General features: G+C 28.4%; 3 protein-coding genes and 1 long non-coding RNA gene across 4 annotated transcripts; 2 read left to right on the top strand and 2 right to left on the bottom strand.

Moving 5' to 3' along the window:
• The first annotated feature begins 248 nt into the window (after window positions 1–248).
• LOC124429599 lies at window positions 249–1,710 on the top strand. Its single transcript, XR_006943494.1, has 2 exons — window positions 249–683; window positions 1,090–1,710. It is a non-coding gene; the product is annotated as an uncharacterized LOC124429599 (long non-coding RNA).
• Window positions 1,711–2,874: 1,164 nt separating this feature from the next.
• LOC124429286 (mitochondrial pyruvate carrier 1-like) lies at window positions 2,875–5,296 on the bottom strand. The gene is made up of 3 exons (XM_046974352.1): window positions 4,984–5,296; window positions 4,818–4,918; window positions 2,875–4,258 (listed from the first exon to the last, which is right to left on the bottom strand). The coding sequence occupies exons 1-3, from the start codon at window positions 5,037–5,039 to the stop codon at window positions 4,098–4,100; spliced, it is 318 nt and encodes a 105-aa protein (XP_046830308.1). The 5' UTR covers window positions 5,040–5,296; the 3' UTR covers window positions 2,875–4,097.
• A 426-nt stretch (window positions 5,297–5,722) lies between these two features.
• LOC124429371 lies at window positions 5,723–13,770 on the top strand. The gene is made up of 12 exons (XM_046974560.1): window positions 5,723–6,623; window positions 6,731–6,849; window positions 6,918–7,062; window positions 7,157–7,286; window positions 7,408–7,573; window positions 7,643–7,823; window positions 7,905–8,263; window positions 8,353–8,509; window positions 8,585–8,716; window positions 8,818–8,935; window positions 9,141–9,295; window positions 9,445–13,770. Exons 1-12 carry the CDS (start codon window positions 5,986–5,988, stop codon window positions 9,548–9,550), a joined length of 2,406 nt encoding a protein of 801 aa, XP_046830516.1. The 5' UTR covers window positions 5,723–5,985; the 3' UTR covers window positions 9,551–13,770.
• On the bottom strand, window positions 12,241–19,029 carry LOC124429370 (serine/threonine-protein kinase Warts). Its single transcript, XM_046974559.1, has 6 exons — window positions 18,272–19,029; window positions 18,008–18,117; window positions 17,324–17,658; window positions 14,798–17,078; window positions 14,296–14,573; window positions 12,241–14,213 (listed from the first exon to the last, which is right to left on the bottom strand). Exons 3-6 carry the CDS (start codon window positions 17,597–17,599, stop codon window positions 13,782–13,784), a joined length of 3,267 nt encoding a protein of 1,088 aa, XP_046830515.1. The 5' UTR covers window positions 17,600–17,658; window positions 18,008–18,117; window positions 18,272–19,029; the 3' UTR covers window positions 12,241–13,781.
• Window positions 19,030–19,376: the final 347 nt, after the last annotated feature.

Here is a 19,376-nt window from a genome sequence, read left to right as displayed (position 1 = left end):
CGTTGTTCATCTCCACCTACACATCCATCCGTTTACTCGTTCGCTAATTCGCTCGCTAATTTAGTCGCTTACTCGCTCTCGCTTATCCACCCACTCTGTCTGTTCTATTCGTCTCTTTCCCTTCATATCTCTCTCTCTCTCTCTCTCCTCTTTCTCTCTCTCTTTCTCCGTCTTTCTCTTGTTCGTTCTTTCTTTCTCTCTCTTTCCTTTCCCCACTCCTTCTGTCTATACCTCCTCGTTCCTTCTTCTTTTCTGTTTCCCCTTTTCTCTCTTGCACACTGTGTTGCTTGTCTGTCTGTCTGTCTGCCTATATGTCTGTATGTCTGTCTGTATGTCTGTCTCCCAGCGACGTGTAGACAATGCACTTTTTGCCTGACCCTCGCGTTATTGTTATTTGAGGTTGAAATTTAAGTGGTCGTGTACATACCTACGATTTGAAAAATCTTGTTTCTTCGATCTTTTCTAGCTTGTTTTTTCTTTTTCTTTTCTTTTTTTTTCCTTTCTTTCTTTTTTTCTTTTACTTTTTCTTTTTCTTTTAAATGGCTGAACCTTTCGTAATTTTTTTTTAAATTAATAAAAGTATCCAAGCGACGAATAAAAAAAATAAAAGATTATCTTAGCGAAATCAAAAACGAATAAAATGTTGACATTCGATGAGAAATTGTCACACTAATTACGTTCACGTACGTATAACAAATTATCGAAATGAATCAAAACTTTCGATCAATTTACATACATCGTCAGTTATCGATAAAAGTTCCATTTTGATATTAATAATATCGTTTTTGAAACTTTTACATTTTTTTTTGAATCGCAACTTTATTATCCTTCATGCTATTTAATAATCTCTTATCTAGTGTAGTTAATAATCTGTTATCTATTGTAGTTAAAGATATTTCTTAATCCTTTTCTTTTTTCTTTTTTTTTCTTTTTTCTTTTTTTTAGTTTATACTCGAAAGTTATAGAAAAAAAAAGACATGGATAAATATGAGACAATTTCATGGAATAAAATATAATAATGAGTTTATTAAAATTAAGTTGAAAAAAAAAAATATATATATATATGTATATTTTTTTTTTTTCTTTTAGGTAGACATTTTGTAGTACCATATTCAAGGTATTTGTTCACACGACGCGATATTATTTTGCATATTGCTCGTCGAACGTCGAGATCTAAGAAACCCGTATAGATATACATATATATATATTTTTTTTTTCTTTTTCTTTTCTTAACACAATAAAAATATACGTCTTGGCGAGAAATATGATCGGTGGCGATGCAGCTTAATGATCATTCGCACCCTCGTTTCCCACGTTAGTGTATCGAGATTCTCGAATACAGGCGGGAAAGACCGGGCACAAGAAAGATTTTCTCAGGATCTTTCGAGCAGACATGAACGGACATTTACAGGATGGACCCCCAGCAAGTTTGTCTCCTCGACTTGGAAACTTGTTTGGCTATGAGAAATTCTCCTTTTTTTACGGATAAACAGGGGTGAATCCCGTATTGCGACAATAATGCCCCTTCGTCGCTAGAAGAATATTCGTATGCTCGGGAAGCTGCACCTATAGGGGGTCGTTGGACTATAAGACGAACGTATCTATTATCATAATAAAGGCCACCTAAATGTTATGTCGTATTAAGTTATAGCTTTGTTTTTTCTATTTTCTATGAGAATGCAATAAATATCACTGTTTTTGCACGAATGATAACATTTTCGTTTTTATATATTTTACGTAATCACATTAATATTAACAAATTATCATTTATTTTCATTTATTATAAATTATTATTGGATAAAAAGTTATACCGTGTAAAATATTAATTCTAGAATTTTATTTTGAAATTATTAGTTTTTATTATAAAGCTAACAGTTAACAAGCAATAATATTTTTCACATGATGTTAAATCAGTTAGTAGAATTGTTTTTTAAAAGAAATTTAATTTTCTATATGTACTTATGATGAATTAATGTATATGATGTTTTGCCAAGCGAACAATAATCTTGATATTCTTGATATTTGTATATATATATAGACACATGCACACAATAAATTATATATATATATTATATTATTTTATATATATTAATTATATTATTAATATATATCTATATTTAAAAATATATATCTACATTTTTATGTTCTATAGAAAATTTTTTAAATGTAAAAATCTTTACTCATGAAAAATCATTACAATTATCAATTAATTTAAATATAATATATACTATAAGTGAAAAATTATTTTTTCGATCTTTATATAATATATATATATATATATATATATATATATATATATATATTATATATCTTTATAAAAAAAATATATGTATATCTTTTGAAGAAAAAGTTATTTTTTCTTTTGAAGTAAAGAAAAGATTTAAATTTTGTATGTATTATATAAAAATAAAAATTTGTAAAGAAAAAAAATAAATATTTGTATAATTTTAACAATATATTAGTTATTCCGTATACTTCTGTTCTGTAAAAGAACACAGTCAAGCATTAAGGTATAAAAGGATTAGATCCCTCTACTGAAGGGAGAATTTCATCTTCAAAAGTACACTTCATTCTAATGAGTGAGGGATACATGGGATACCCTAGCAAGATAGTAAACCTGAACCTTAGTCAGTGGTTACTTCTGTATTGCGAATATAACGGCAAAGAAAAGGAATAAGTAATTACCTATGCATCCAGATTTTTTAGGCTAGGTAGCTCAAAGAAGAAACTGGACTTCAAGCAAACGTATCTAACTGTGTGAAATACATGGGCAATGAATATACGTGTATGAGAAACAGAATGTGAGATAGTTTGAACAGAGAACCAGTTCGATGATAGAGGAGGGAGACAAAGATCATATTTAATATCGAGACATTTACAATGGTACCATATATTTCATTGCAAACTAAATTTCAACTATGGAGCAACATACTTGGTGACAAATTTTACATATTCACACGCAGACATAAGCATATATTCTAAATATAGTGAAATTAATGACAAATAAAAGAAAACAATCATAAAAATAAATGTTAACATAATTACAATAAATAGAGTTAATAAAAAGCATAATAAGTTTACTAATAATCTTACCAATCTTGATAACTTGAATTATGTGAAGATCATGAATTTCTTGAAAAGTAATCTTGATCATTGTTTTATCATAATGAAATCTTTGAAACTAATTAATATGTTAGTAAAAGTTTTTCTTCGTTATATAAGAAAGAAAATCGAATATTGCAAAATATATAGAAATCATAATCTCATACACAATTAACGATAATATATCTGATACAGTGCGATCTTTTTCTATTTCTTCAATGCTTTACTTCGAAATATTCACACGAACTATGGCACGTATCGTTATACGGAATTAAAACAATGAAACAAAATTATATGAGTCTAGAATCTCGTTGTCTTTTAAAATAGTACCACATATAAAAAATTATCAAAGTTAATATGATCTGTAGGGTAAGAAATACAGATAAATATAAGGATAAAAAAGACAACATCACATTTAAATTTTGAAAACATTACTTATAATTTTTAAGTAATCGCGAGTCTGTGCACACATTGATGTGCGAATACCGTGATTGTGATACTCGAAAAAAATCATATATTTATAAATATATTCTATACAAATGACTATCTTTTTATAGTATAGTTTAATGGTCATATATAAAAGTGAATTATCCATTATGAAGACAGTTATAGAAATTTGTTTTAAAAATAAATATTATTGATTTTGACATGAATTAAACCATAAAATTGAATTATTGTTTGTTTGATTATATGAATAACGATATAATTATTTTATCAATTGATCAATCATAGTTGATAGAATTATCTTAATGTGCAAAATATAAAAATATTAAACATTTTTATTTTTGTCTGTACATAATAATTATGATACATGTTCGTAAGAAACACATTATATCAATTATCTACATTTATTAGGTATAACAGTGAATATTCCTTTTTATGTACAGATATTTAAATTAACAAATACCTATCAGTATACTATAATATTTTAAAATATTAAACTGTAAGTTTTTTGAACGATTGTTTTCTTTGGCAGTTGGGATATTCATTATTCTTTATTGTTCTGGCTTTTTATCTAGATAATGATATTTTATAAATCTACAACCTTGAGTAATTTGTGCTCCTTCGTTGACAAAGTGGCAAGCAAAAAGTAGCATATTGCGTGGCTGCACTCTGATTGCAAATCTCATAAATGCTGCTGAATATACACATAAAGCTAAAAAAGATTAGTATTAAAGTCTAAAAATTTATATGAAATATCATTCTCCCTATAAAATTTTTAAGAGTAAATAACGTTAAATATAAAACGATAATAGTATAGAAAACCAATAAAAGTGTGATTAAAAAATACCATAAAAAGATGAAATATCTGTAAAATTAAATATCTTATGAACTATATCAGACAATTATTAGTAAGTAATATCTTTTTGTACAAACATTTGTATAATTAATTATTTGTATAGTTAACTATAAATATTTAGATTATTATAAAGATTTCTGGTAATATAAAGAATTGGAGCAATAATTATGATAACAATAATAGGAAACTTTTTTATTAAAAAGATAGAGAAAAAATAGATATATCTAAAATAAATATTATAAATCTATATTTTTTCACGTAATTCTTATAGAAAATGTTTAATAAATTGACCTATTTAATTGTATTATTTCATTATTCGTTATAATATCAAAAGGTGATATTTATATTCTACATATAAAAACATAACCTATACGATACTATGAAAATATGTATTGTGTGAATATATAATACTAACCGATAGTCATTTTACCACTAATAAATTTTGGATCTTTTTTTATATCTGCAATAGTAGCAATTGGAATACCCCAATTTGCAATTGGACCCCAAAAATGTGTACTAAAACAAAAAAGAACCACCGATTTAATTATAAAATAAGAAGAATGAAAATGCATATTACTTGCCTCAGGAAATAATCTCGAGTTTCTTTACTGGAAAGAAGTTTTCTTATACGATTCATTTTTTTACAGAGTAATTTTTTTCTGTATTAAGTATTATTCGTAAGTATAATGAAATAAAATAGATAGTAAAATCTTTACACGTTCTTAAAAATACGTAATTACACTGATCGTAAGCAACAGGAAATGATTTTTCTTATACTATCGAACGATGTCTTCGGTAATAAATACCATTGACAATTTTGCAATTGCATAATCAATTTTTAAATAAATTTTTCAAGGCATGCGATGTACTATATTTTTTCTTTTGTATCGAAGATTTCTTTGATTGGTCTTAAAATCACGCGATCAGTAATTAAGGTGAGCGCGATATTTAAATTTAAATAAAAACTTAAAAAGATTTTCAATCTTTTTCAATAAATAAAAAGAAGCTTATTTTTTTATTATTAAGTAAATAATTGTAATAAATGCATATTCAATTTTTATATTTTAGCATATTTAAAGATTTAATATAAGTTGCTGATTTGTATTACTTATTATATGGCTAATAATGATATGAAATAGTATAGTTATCTCAGTAGATTTTATTTATATATTATATTAAGTTAAATTGGGAGGAAAAAAACTTGATTTTTATATAACATAAAATGAGAAAAAATATTTAAAAATTTGACCATTAGAGAGCGTGGATAAAAGCGATATCAGCGCACCTATAAGAAATGTGAATACAGAATTCTTTTTCTGTTAGTTTGGTATCATTGAAAAAATACGTGCCATGCGTTATATGTTTGGAATTGGAAAACGCCCATGGTTTTAGCGTCATTGTTAGTATTGGGTGTATTTGTAATAATTAATAACGGAGCCTAAATTAAACACATAAATATATGTGAAATCAATCAAAAAAGTAACTTTAAAGTATTCATACAAAACAAAAACTTTATTTAATATGGAAGTTAACGTGTAAGCAGTGCATTTATATTAAATAGAAGAATTAAAATTATCTAAAAGATGATTTCTTATATTCGTCTAACGTTAGTGATCATTTGCCTTCTATTGGGCGTTGTTGGTCAATATGAATGGCAATTGAGAGATTCATTTGATGAAATTCGATTCAAAATGGATAAAGTTAATGCCGATAACTGCCCTATACAATATCTTGGTGATCTATATTTACCAGAGGATTCTGTTTCGCATTTGCCAGATATAAAGGATATTAATATTAATCCAGTATTTCCAAATAGAACAGCTCTGTTACATTTACATAATATGGCATTGAGCAGATCTTTCTTTTGGAGTTATATACTTCAATCTCGATTTATAAGACCAGCAATTAATGATACTTATGATCCAGGCATGATGTATTACATATTATCTACGGTTGCTGATGTATCTGCTAATCCATATATAAATGCTTCTGCTATCTATTTTGCACCAAATATGTCATATTCTCCATCCTATAGAGGATTCTTTAATAAAACAATGCCAAGGTTTGCACCAAGAACATTCAGAGCTGATGATTTTAATGATCCTATACATCTTGAAAGAATATCTACTCGTAATACGTTTACTGTACAAGATCTTGGTGCATTTCCTAGTGATACTCTTAGCAAAGATTATACAACAGATTACTATAGGATAAATGAATGGTAAATATTTTTTATAACACATTTTAGTAATATATTAGAGAAAAAATTATCTTGTTCATTATGTAAATTACATTACTCTTATATTAATGCTTTGAATTATATATTAGGTACAGAAAATGGTTACCTGATAATGTAGAGAAAAGACACGATACTAAAGCTACTTATCAAGTTGAAATTCGTTATGCTAATAATACTAATGAAACTTTTACATTTCATGGACCTCCAGGTAAAAAATATATCTATTAAATTAAAATGTGTATTATTACATCATATTTTATGTATATATTTTTATAGGTGCTGATGAATATCCTGGACCTGTGAAATGGACTAGACCTTACTTTGATTGTGAAAGATCCAATCGTTGGCTTGTAGCTGCTGTAGTACCAGTTGCAGATGTGTACCCACGACATACAGGATTTAGGCATATTGAATATCCAACGTGAGCTTTTTATAATCCTATTTTAATATTAGATAATATTCTAATGTTATATTATTCTTATTATCTTTAATCAATAAATAAATAATAAATTTAGATATACTGCTGTGTCTGTATTGGAAATGGATTTTGATAGAATAGATATAAATCAATGTCCAAAAGGTAAAGGAAATAATGGACCAAATAGATTTGCGAATACTACGCGATGTAAAATAGAAACTACAGAGGTAATTTATTTCCGTATAATTATAAATTATATTATTGTGTCGACTATACTTTTATGTAGCATTTATTTATTTGTACAAAAGTAAATTTGTTAATTAATAAATTAATATGATCTATTTTTAGTGTGAACCATTGCATGGGTGGGGATTTCGAAGAGGGGGATATCAATGTAGATGCAAACCAGGTTATAGATTACCAACCGTTGTACGTCGACCATATCTTGGAGAAATTATTGAAAGAGCAACACAAGAACAATATTATAATGGATTTGATTGTAGCAAAATAGGATGTATGTTATTAGTGTGTAATTTATATAATTAGATGAGTTGAAATCATGTCTTTATTTGCTTTATTGCAGGGATTCAAAAAATGCCAGTACAATGGTATAAGGCAAAGTATTATATTAGAGAGAGATACCTCGAGCAGTATTATCAATATAGAAACCTTACAACAGGACCTGATAATTTAAACTCGGAAAAAATAAATATTGATCAAACTTTAAAATTCATTTCCAATATAAATGCGAGAACATGTAAAAAGTATATTTCTTATTTGTAATTTTTTAAAAATATTATATATTGTTATATAACAATGAATGATATATTATTAATTGTAATTAGGTATTCGGCACAAGATTTAATCTTGGATGGTGATATAGGTTATGGAGCAGAAGAGTTTTTCGAAAATGAAGCAAAAATGGCGACCAGACTTGCCAATTTTATTAGTGCATTTCTTCAAATATCTGATTCACATGAAGTTTATTCTGGTAAAAGAGTGGCCGATAAACCTCTTACGGAAGATCAAATGATAGGTGAAACACTAGCTTTAATTCTTGGAGATACCAAAATCTGGTCTGCAGGAACATTTTGGGATAGAAATAAATTTACTAATAGAACATTTTTTGCACCGTTTGCTTATAAAACTGAACTGAATACACGGAAGTTTAAACTCGAAGACTTAGCTAGATTAAATGACACAGGTAAGCCATTAAAATTGTTATGTAACTACGTTTTGTTATTACTTGTATTATGTGAATGATATCTATTTTTTTTATATATATATTTACAGATGAAGTTTACACTAGAAAGAATTATTTTCAATTTTTGAAACAAAGATGGGCAGCAAATTTTGATGATTTGGAGAAATTCTACATGAAAATAAAAATTAGATATAATGAAACAGGTGAATATCTTAAAAAGTATGAACACTACCCAAATCATTATCGGTAAGTATTATTGATAAACTAATTCCATATGAATCAATTTAGTTTATTTAATAATAATCCGAATGAATCATATAGAGCAGCAAATCTGAATCATGGTTACTGGACAGTTCCATACTTTGATTGCAATGGTAAAGTGAAAAAATGGTTAATTACTTATGCATCTCCATTTTTCGGTTGGGATAGCCTAAGAGAAAAATTAGAATTTAAGTAAGTAATCTCAAGTCAGTTTGTTTTCATTTAAAATATTAATATAAAATATTTTACGTGTGATTAAATAAAATAATATTACATTAAAATAATATTTACAGGGGTGTGGTTGCCGTTTCTATGGATTTACTTCAATTGGATATTAATCAATGTGATGATAAATTTTACCGTCCAAATGCATTTAAAGATACACATAAATGTCATAAGAAAACATCATATGTAAGTTTATATATTATGCTATAAGAAACAATGATTATAAATTAATGGCGCGCGCGCGTGTGTGTGTGTGTGTGCACACATCTGATTATGCAGTTAGATAATAGGAAGTTTCTTTGGTATATCTAATTTATCTGAAATTAAATGGCCTATTTATAATATGAAATAAGTGCTTCAGATATGTTTCTATTAATGGATCATATTACAGTGTGTACCCATTCTTGGCAGAGGTTTTGAAACTGGTGGATATAAATGTGAATGTAAACAAGGCTTTGAATATCCTTTTGAAGACTATATTACATATTATGATGGGCAGCTAGTAGAGGCAGAGTTTAGTAATATTGTCAATGACGAAGAAACAAGGTAACGGCATTAATAATTTATTACATTTCTGATACTAAAATAATTTACCTATTACTAATACCACTAAATTTATTAGTTTAATTCGAATGATTTTTTTTTACTTAATTTAAGAATAAAACAGTTATAAATTAAATTAAATGTATTCACAGGTACGATATGTTCAAATGCCGTATAGCTGGTGCATCTTCAATCCAAGCAAGTTGGGTTATAATTCTATCATTATTAATAGCGATTAATCCATTGCTTAGGAGATAAATATAAGATCTTGTCAGATTTATATTATGTAAAATTGTTTTCCATTAGTAATATGACTTATGTTAGATGAGTATTTTCATATGCCGTCCATATTTTTATGTTTAGTCTTTTTAAAGAATTATTAATAATTATAGATACTTATCATATTGCCGTCCATAAATTTTAAGAGATTTCTAATATAAAATATTTTATATGAATTTATTTCAATTTATCGCTCTTTTAAAAGAATCTTATTGAATACTCTTAAAGAAATTTTACAAATTTCTTCTCAATTTAATGAAATTATATATTATATGTGAACCTTATATGTACTTGTTTTTTATAAAGTATAAGTGCCTTCTTAATATATCAAATATTGATCAAATAAATTTTGTACCAAAAATAGTATTAGAATTTTAAAAACTTTATAAATTTTATATAAAGACAAATAAATGTTATTTATGATTTATCAATATGGCATTTTTAATTATTTCTTTTTTTTTTATACAATAAATACAAATTACTAAATAAAATCACTAAATGTTTTTTATCAGAGATTAAAAGTGAAAACTGATTTTTGAAAGGTACTCTCGTACACAATTGTGTAATCAATTGTATATCCACTATAGTAATCGCTATAACTTATATATCTTATAAGAATGCATATTAATAACCCTATAGAAATAGAGTTATGATCTTATATTAGTCTGAATTTAGATCTTATATTAGACGAATAATAAAAAAATTTAAACACAAAAAAGCTACAACACATAAGCACTGAAGATCGTTTTAATTTAGATTAATTATCTAAAGTATGTACAATGTTTTATATATATTCTAACTTATCAAACTAACTTGTCGTATATTTTTATAATATAATTACAAGGCAAAAGTGATTTATTACAAAATGTACAACTAAAAATTCATAAATTAATTTCATGAGTTGACAGATCTGTTGTATAGGATAATATAATATTAAAATAATTCAATGCATGAAAACGAACAAGTATGATACTATATTTATTAGTTGAGCTGAGTCTTTCGATGCCAAGTAGCAATTCAACAAATATTATTTTATTGTAACGTCTATAACTAAACCATTATATGCACACTCAGTGTGCAATAAAAATGTATGTATTACATTCTCGTATGGAGCAGGAGGTACTTAATAATTGCTAAATTTTAAAGCTTAACAAAGCCAGAAAATGTTATCTATGTATATGTGATCGTTAAATAATAGCAAATGTAATATATATGTATAGCGTAATGTATTACAAACAGAATAATGTGTTATTTATCCTAAAGCATTATTTAAATAATAGCTATATTGTTTGAAAACCATATTATTAAAATTAAAATTCACTTAAAGTCTTTATTATTATGGTATTAGTACTGCAATATGGTACATTAATTTTAAGATAAAATGTCTCACTCCTTTGCAGTACTTAAAGTTATACACACAAAAAAAAATATATATATATATAGCAGAAATAAACAATATAATGCAAGGTTGTAGTATACAAAGATTTAATTTTATGATAGTAGTTGTGAATCCCTTTGGTATCCATTATTTATGAGAGATGTGATGTACAAAATTCGACTTTCATATTACCTGCAAATTTTCGTTATTTTATTTAATTGATATATTTCGTTAAAAAAATAAATACTCTAATTGAGACCTGGGGTATAAATATATATAAATTTATATATAAATATTAATAACGAATATCACCAATTTTGAGAAACCGATAATAAAAATTCGAATTTCATGTCATAAATTTTGCTAACAATAATTGCTTTTAACAATTTCTAAATAAATATGTCTTACCTTTACAGCGTTAGAAAAGAGATTACAGTACTGTGTTTTTATCTCAACAGACTTAACACTGATCCATAATTATCAAATAAATACGAATAATTAAATTATTTACATTATATTATTCCTACTTCAGTTCAAAAAATTTTGGTATCATTAAATAATTCGAATGTCAAACATAATTCTTTTCTATACTAATCTACATTTTTTTTTTATAAGTATAGAGTATAAATTCAAAACAAAATGTATTTTTTGAGATATAATGTATTATTGCATTTCTTTTTTCTAATATTTTCGAGATACACAATTTATTACAAGTACAGTTTAAAATTGTCTGCTCTTATGATGCCACCAAAATATTATTGATAAAATTATATACCATGGAAGATTGTTTATAGTTTTTTTTTTCAATCATCTATTTTAATTATGGCAATAGAATGTACGATATAGAAATACACGTTTCTAATTACTATTACATTTTATCTTTGAAAAAATAGATTATAGCATAAAGGATATTAAAAAAATAACAATGATGTTATTTTTATAATATTTAAAAGGCACAGTTAATGAAGATATAGTTTTCCTCAATAATAAATTAGTATGGATAAGTGTTTAGTCTTAGCTTTGTACATAGTACATACAATATTAGTACACTGCTCCACTTCCAACAGTCAAGTAATGCAATAATTAAATTTTAATATTGCTCGTACTCGATAAATCAGTTATTTCGTTAAATTCTAATCATTTCAAAATAGTATATTATTTTGTGTCAATTCTTATTGTATCATATACAATATTTATAATCTGCATATAAAAATTTTTCAATGTTTTTTCTCTAAATATTGATTTTATGCTGATGTTGGAAGACAGGATGAAACAGCAGTCAGAAGAGAGATTTTGAAGAGAATATTTTAATCCTGAATACAAGATTATTTAAAGAAGGCACTTTTTAATGCTGTAAGGTACACCATTGCCATTACATAAATAATAGTGATTTTTGCAGCTTGAAAGAAATAGATAACAAAATATATCTGATTTTGGACTCACTTTCGATAAGACAAAGATTAAAATAAATCATTTCATAGAATAATATATATATATACATACATATATACAAGTTTTTTTCTATTGTTAACATTCTTATTGTAATTGTTTCTTTATAAACAATGGCAACTTGACTATAAAAACGATACTGTGCCAGCAATGTAATTAGTTACAAGTATTTTACAAAAGTCGAGTTACCTTTATTTAATTTTAAATTTTCGATTTCAAAGTTTCATTGTGCAAAATAATATACGACTTCTTCATTAACGATTTTCCCTTTTGCTTTTAAATAACAATAATTCCGAAAATTATATTCCAGGGAATTAGGTTTATAAGAAATATGTATGTAATGTATATAGTGTAACAATTCATCAATAATATTTCTTAGCATATGAAGATATTAAAAAATGTTTAGACAATTAAAAGCTGCATAATACGCAATGAACACATTACATCCATTCACAAATCTATACAGTATAATAATTAATAGTTTAATAATAATTATTATTATCATTATTTATAATTATATTCGACATAGCATTTGATATAAAAGAAAATGTTAAATAGGACCAATATATTTAAAAGCCGTATAACTCTTATTATTATTATCTGCAATATCACAGTACTCGTTGAAACGTACTAAACACGTACTTTCTGATATGAAGCCAATCTAAATGAAAATAAATGGCAAGCAAAATATTTGCAAAAACATGCTCCATGAGAATATATTGCCTAGCCATTAATCATTTTATTTCTACCCCTTCGTGTCTATTGGCCATTATTGTATCAAGGTAAACTTGTGCCATTAAAGTTACCCTGCCTTTTTTCTTAGCCATATGTTATAATCGCACGTTATGGAATAGAAAACGATCCTGATCACTCAAGCTATATTATATAGGGCATTATTTAAGACGCAATAAACATACAAAATTTAGATTTCATACAAATGCCCATAATAATTTGTGATTCCATAGAAACACAACAATGTGTAGTGGACAGTTTTGCAGATATGTGAAAGTTTAATGATTTAAGTCAAATATAGTACTATTCGAGAAGTACAGTCGCGCTAACAAAGCATGAAAACAATTATAATCAGTTCTAAAATATAAAAATCTGTAATAATGACAAAAAATACACTAATCTAATATGTGTACTTTCTTTAATGTAATATTTTCTTTTTTCTAACTATATAGTACGATACGTTCGTATTCATATATCTATAAGTTGAAAAAAAATTGCGACTTCGTGTAATTTAGTTAACCACACAATGCTGAAAAAAACTTTAGAAAGATATGATACTGGTTGCAGTTTTTAAGACACCAATAATTTTGATATCTGATGAGATTTATGATTTGTTTTTTTTTTTTTCGTTTTCTTTTAACTAACCTACTGTCATACGTAAACAGGACCTTGATTATCATTATCATCCAAACTTATTCGACTAGGATATGCAGGACCACCACCATCATCAAAAAAGCGCCTAAATGTGAATTCAAAGAAACCGTGAAATGGTTTTCCATTATCTAATAATTCGTCTGACTTATTAGAATCTGAGGATTCAGAATTTCTTAACTTGTCAGGATCCACAGGATCAAAATTACTTGTATCTGTAGGATATTGAATGCGAGGTATGTGAGGTGCTACCTGTCGGCGTAGCCCTTTTTCAAAATCAATACTTGCAAAAAATGGATGACTCTTGACTTCATCTGCATTTTTACCTAATCGACGATCTGCGCCAACGCAAAGTTTTAATATTAAATCCATACCTTCAGGCGATAGATTTGCTTGTTTAGGGATATGAAGTGTGGTCTCCCAATTAATGACCTGTAAACATACAACAAATAGTAATATATATTCAGAGTACTTGTTTAATTTAAAGCATAGATAGTTTATATATTTTACCAACCTTGTATTGAGTCTCAGCTGGTGTATTGGCAAGAAAAGGTGGAGAACCAACTAGCATTTCATATAAAATTACACCCACACTCCACCAGTCACATAACTGAGTATATCCTGTGCGTTGTAACACTTCTGGCGCAATATAATTTGGTGTTCCAACTAGTGAATGTGCCAAACATCTTTGATGTTCTCTATGTCTCCTGCGTTCCAATGGTTTTAATTGAATACAGCGACACTCATTGTTCCAATCGTCAGCTGGATCCATTGAATCTTGTTTACCATGACCTATTGATTGATTACAAAATATAAAATTACTTATGTTGTCAAAATAAAGAACCTGCTATAATTATACTAATCTTGAATTTTCTTATAAGGTAAATAGCAAATGCAAGTATAAAACATAAATAGCAAATAAAATAAATGAATATAAAATATTCCACTATAGTTATTTCTTTATAAAAATATGATAATGTTTTTAATAAATGATTACATATAATAAATGTGCTTACCATTTTGCTGGTAATATTTAGAATTATGAGTCCAGCGAAATCCTGTACAGAGTCCAAAGTCTGTCAGTTTTATATGTCCATCGCGATCAATTAAAATATTATCTGGTTTAATGTCTCTATGAATGAATCCCATTTTGTGAACACTTTCAACTGCACATGTAAGTTCAGCGATGTAAAACCTTGCTAATGGTTCTTTAAAAATACCAAATTTAATAAGTAAAGACATCAAGTCTCCTCCTGGTATATAGTCCATCACAAAATAAAGATTATCCTTATCTTGAAACGAATAATATAATTTAACGACCCATTCATTATCAGCTTCTGCTAGAATGTCACGTTCAGCTTTAACATGAGCAACCTGGTTTCTATTCAGTACGTCAGCTTTGCGTAATGTTTTCATTGCATAAAATTGATTAGTATCAAGCTTTCTTACAAGTGTTACCTCTCCAAAAGCACCAACACCAATAGGTTTTATTTTTGTAAACATAGATTTATCCATTTTTGCCCGTTTTAATCTAATGTAATTAGATTCCTTTTGTGATAACATCTTTCTCATTTGACACTGTGCTTCTGCACTTAGGCCTATTTTAGCCATTTCTGTTTCTAACTGAAGACGTCGATATAAGCGTTGTTTATGAGATTTCAGTACATTTTCAACATGTTGTTCCATAAAAAATTTGAATGCTTGAGGAGAATAATTACGAACTTTACAATCCCTACGTTCTTCTTCTTTTTCTTTACTCATATGCTTTCGTTCAGGAATAGGAGATTGATGTTTAATTTTATAAGATGACGGTGCACTTCCTCCTTTTCCTCCATTTCCATCTGGTAAAGATGAGTGATTGTTATTATTTCTTGCTGATACAGAGGTCGATGCTACTGGAGGTAAAGGTGGTGTCTCCACTGAATGTGGACAATTGTCCACTGGTGAATATTTTCTTTGTAATGGAGGATGATGAGCGATTGGAGAAGATCGAGGTGCTGAATTACTTTCTACTGTAGAAATCCCAGATGTATCTTCTGTGGCTGTTCCGTAAGGAGGGGGAGGAAGTGGATGATGTATGCCACGTTGTGCTGCTAATGCTTGCATTGTTGTAGCATAACTAGGAGGTTCTGTTGTTGGCACACCTACTGAAACACCTACACTTACAGAACTTGATGGTGCAGTACCAGTATTATTGACAGGAGGGTATGCTGGCGGTGGTTGTTGTTGCTGTTGTTTCTGTTGAATCGATGAAGCATAAGATGGAGGAGGTGGTGGTGTATTACTAGTTGTACAAATTGGTTGAGGAGACGTTGGAGCAATGGCTGTTTGTAGAACAGGTTTTTGTACTTGAGTACTTTTAACAGATTGCATAATAATAGGTGGTTGAGTTTTAGCTTGACGTGCTCCCCAAGCCTGTAATGGTGTAGGTCTAGCCATGGATCCCTGTGTACTCGGAGATATAGTGGACACAGTAATAGGACTTGGTGATCCAGCTGATGTTGGACCAGAGTATATACCAGATGATGGACTTTTTCGATAGTCTTGTTGAGATTGTGTGGGACTTTGTCTATTTTGCATAGAAGCACTGTAAGATGGTGGTTGAACAGGACCAGACGATGATGACGGGACTATTGGATAAGGAGGCGGAGGTTCAACCTGCGTACTTGAATTTCTATCGCATGCTTGATAGATACTGAGTGCTTGCATTTGTTGAGATAATTGTTGTTGTACTTGTGGACCATTCTGAACAATCATTGGTTGGCGGCTATTAGTATTACTATTAGACGATGCTACAGGGCTTGTACCCCTTTGAGGTGGATTTCCTGATCCTGATGTAGATCCAGAATTACCAGGTGCTGATGGAGGAGGTCGTGTCGGTACAACTGGAGCGGGAGACATTCGCTTGAGCATCTGCTGCATATTACTTGGTACATTTGGTTGACTATATGGAGCATGAGGTGGTGGTGGCGGTGGCGGTGTAGAACTACATCTTGGAGGAGGTGGTGGAGGTGGTTCACGTTCTACAAAATTGCTTGGTGAATATTGTCGACTTAATTGTGGATGTGGACTAAGTTCTGTCAAACGTGGGCTGTCAGATCGTGAACTTCCTGCACCACTATCTAATGCAGGGCTTCCTCTTTGGAGACTTAGCTCCCTTTCTAAGCTTGGCTTTCTTATCAGCTTGGTATTAAGTTTACCAAGACCATTAAGAGATTCTCCTTGTGCTTGTTTTAAAAACTCTATTGCTCCATCTAAGCGCCATCCTGCGAGTTTAAGGGCACGCAACCCTATTTCCTGTATATCAAATTAATTAAATATAGTATAGAAATAAATTTTCTATAATTTAGATTATAGACTTTCAAATAATATATTTTCAAATATTACATATTTATATATAATCAGAAAAATTACTAATATTTTTACAAAAGTTACAAAATGTTTTGAAAAATTAAATAGAAACATTACAATATAATATACATTTCTTTTATAAGAAAATAACTACCATGCTATATAAAATAATTATATAATTATAATCATACCTCTGAGTATCCCATAGCTAATAACTGTGCTAATGCCTGCCGTTGATCAGGTTTATCTGTGCACCCAGATGCAGCTGAAAGACCACTGAGACCGGATGCTGAACTGATACCACTAGTTGTGGATAAAGTTGATATTGTACTGGCTGCACTGGAACCAACTTCTCCAGCTCCTCCAATATTTGCAAATGGTAGTAAAGAATTGCGGATTTCAGCTAGTGCTTTTTGATGGTATCCAGAGCCACGAGTGCTCGATTTGCTGACCGCAGGTGGATTCATAGTGGCCCATGCTAGGTCCTTAGGGACCTAGCTTTAATCTGGCTGTGGCATATATATATCTACAATTAAAATATCTGATTATAGATATTTAAAATTTATAATATAAACATAAATAATATATTATTGCTACCATTAATATTAGCAATTATTTTATATTGATACTTAAAAAATTTTGTGCTTATAGTTTCATTAAAATTTGACATCATATATTTATAAATTAAGAAAGATTATTATTGTTATAAAACAACTTTAATATAGTTCATTTGATTATTCTTTATATTATTTATTATATGTTACTTTTTTGTATTGTAGAAAACCTTATAATCTCGATGTATAAATGAACAATAATATTACTATATAAGATAACGAAAATATATACATATAATAATAATTGACAATAATACTTACAGAACAGGATCGATGTTAATGTACTTTTGCATAGATGCTCTGGGCTGTCATGGTAGTAGAAACGATATATAGTCTAGCGATCCACAATACACAAAGGGTTGGATGCAACACTGCGTTATGAAAATACTTCACTTGCATTAATGTCACATTAAAAGTATATGTTTTTTATAATTCATGGGAAGAAATAGTATAATACAGTCTGTAAATTATAGATGGCTAAACTTGTTACTGATAGAAAATAAAATGATCAGCTTTGTTATATACCATCGAATGGCTTACAATTTCGTGCATGTTTTATGTGCGAAATTGCAAGAACTATAATAAAACATCGGTGTACACAAAATTTTCAAGAAGTGCTCATCGTATTCTCGTACATGATAGGGCTCATCTCCAAGCTTAACCTATTCTATATAGGTGCTATTTAATCGATTATAAATTCTCTCTATATATAATCTGTCGTTCTTAAACACTTTATTCAACACACAATTAAGGTGTTCGCCAAAGAAATACTTCAAGTAAGTTCTTTTAAAGCAATGGTGACGAGAATGTGATTCCTGAGCATATTCCGTTCTCACGTTTTTCTAAGATCCATTTAACGACTATAATGTGCCTGTTGAACGTATGATACACTATTTTTGGATTAATTCAAATGTTCTCTTTCTTGATCCACCGTCGTAATTATACAAGCGATAACAAAGAAAGATAGAGCCGTAAATTACTAAAGTGACTGGCAGCCATTTTGAAGTGCCACATTCCTACACCGACTTGACACTCTTTTTCGTAATTTACGGTGTGCATAAAGTCTATGTGAAGAAAAACCAATGAATCTCCATATTAACATAGTGATAGGACCTCTAAATGAGATTTCCCGTTTATTTGAAGAAAATACATTTTAGTTTGCTAAAGCTATATTTCAGAGTGATCCCTCGGTCAATTGTTGGTAATACGAGAGTGCATCTCCATGGTAAATGGATGTCAACACGATTCTCTACCAATCGTTCGTATTTAAATGTAACAAGTGCTTATCTAATGTTCCGATTGGTCGATCTAGAAGACTTTGTAAACGTAGTGCGTTACTGAACATATTGTGTTCAATATTTATTATTATATATTCATAGATAAATATATACGTATTGAATATATATTGATATTGCCTCGTTATTAATTATTAATTATTATATGTTTTTTTCTTTTTTTTTTTTTTTTAAATATAACGACAATTAGAAAAAACATGAAAAATTACAAAATTTATTTTTATGACTTAATTAATGATTACAAAATCATTATAGATTAATGAACATGAAATATATTTAATTGTTGCTATTAATTAAATTTCATAGTTTAAGAAGTTAATAGTACACGTTTTTAA

The sequence above is a fragment of the Vespa crabro genome, chromosome 15 (genome assembly GCF_910589235.1).
Source record: "Vespa crabro chromosome 15, iyVesCrab1.2, whole genome shotgun sequence".
Classification (NCBI taxonomy): Eukaryota; Metazoa; Arthropoda; class Insecta; order Hymenoptera; family Vespidae; genus Vespa; species Vespa crabro.
This window is presented reverse-complemented; position numbering and strand designations above follow the sequence as displayed.

Excerpts from the sequence above, each read along its gene's own strand:
- LOC124429371 (XM_046974560.1), top strand. The coding sequence starts at position 5,986 with ATGATTTCTTATATTCGTCTAACGTTAGTGATCATTTGCCTTCTATTG. Across the intron at positions 6,624-6,730 it reads TACTATAGGATAAATGAATG|GTACAGAAAATGGTTACCTG; the intron begins GTAAATATTTTT and ends ATTATATATTAG. Across the intron at positions 7,824-7,904 it reads AATGCGAGAACATGTAAAAA|GTATTCGGCACAAGATTTAA; the intron begins GTATATTTCTTA and ends AATTGTAATTAG.
- LOC124429370 (XM_046974559.1), bottom strand. The coding sequence starts at position 17,599 with ATGAATCCACCTGCGGTCAGCAAATCGAGCACTCGTGGCTCTGGATAC. Across the intron at positions 17,079-17,323 it reads TAGCTATGGGATACTCAGAG|GAAATAGGGTTGCGTGCCCT; the intron begins GTATGATTATAA and ends TTTGATATACAG. Across the intron at positions 14,574-14,797 it reads TAAATATTACCAGCAAAATG|GTCATGGTAAACAAGATTCA; the intron begins GTAAGCACATTT and ends ATCAATCAATAG.
- LOC124429286 (XM_046974352.1), bottom strand. The coding sequence starts at position 5,039 with ATGAATCGTATAAGAAAACTTCTTTCCAGTAAAGAAACTCGAGATTAT. Across the intron at positions 4,919-4,983 it reads ACTCGAGATTATTTCCTGAG|TACACATTTTTGGGGTCCAA; the intron begins GCAAGTAATATG and ends TTTTTGTTTTAG. Across the intron at positions 4,259-4,817 it reads TAGTGGTAAAATGACTATCG|CTTTATGTGTATATTCAGCA; the intron begins GTTAGTATTATA and ends AATCTTTTTTAG.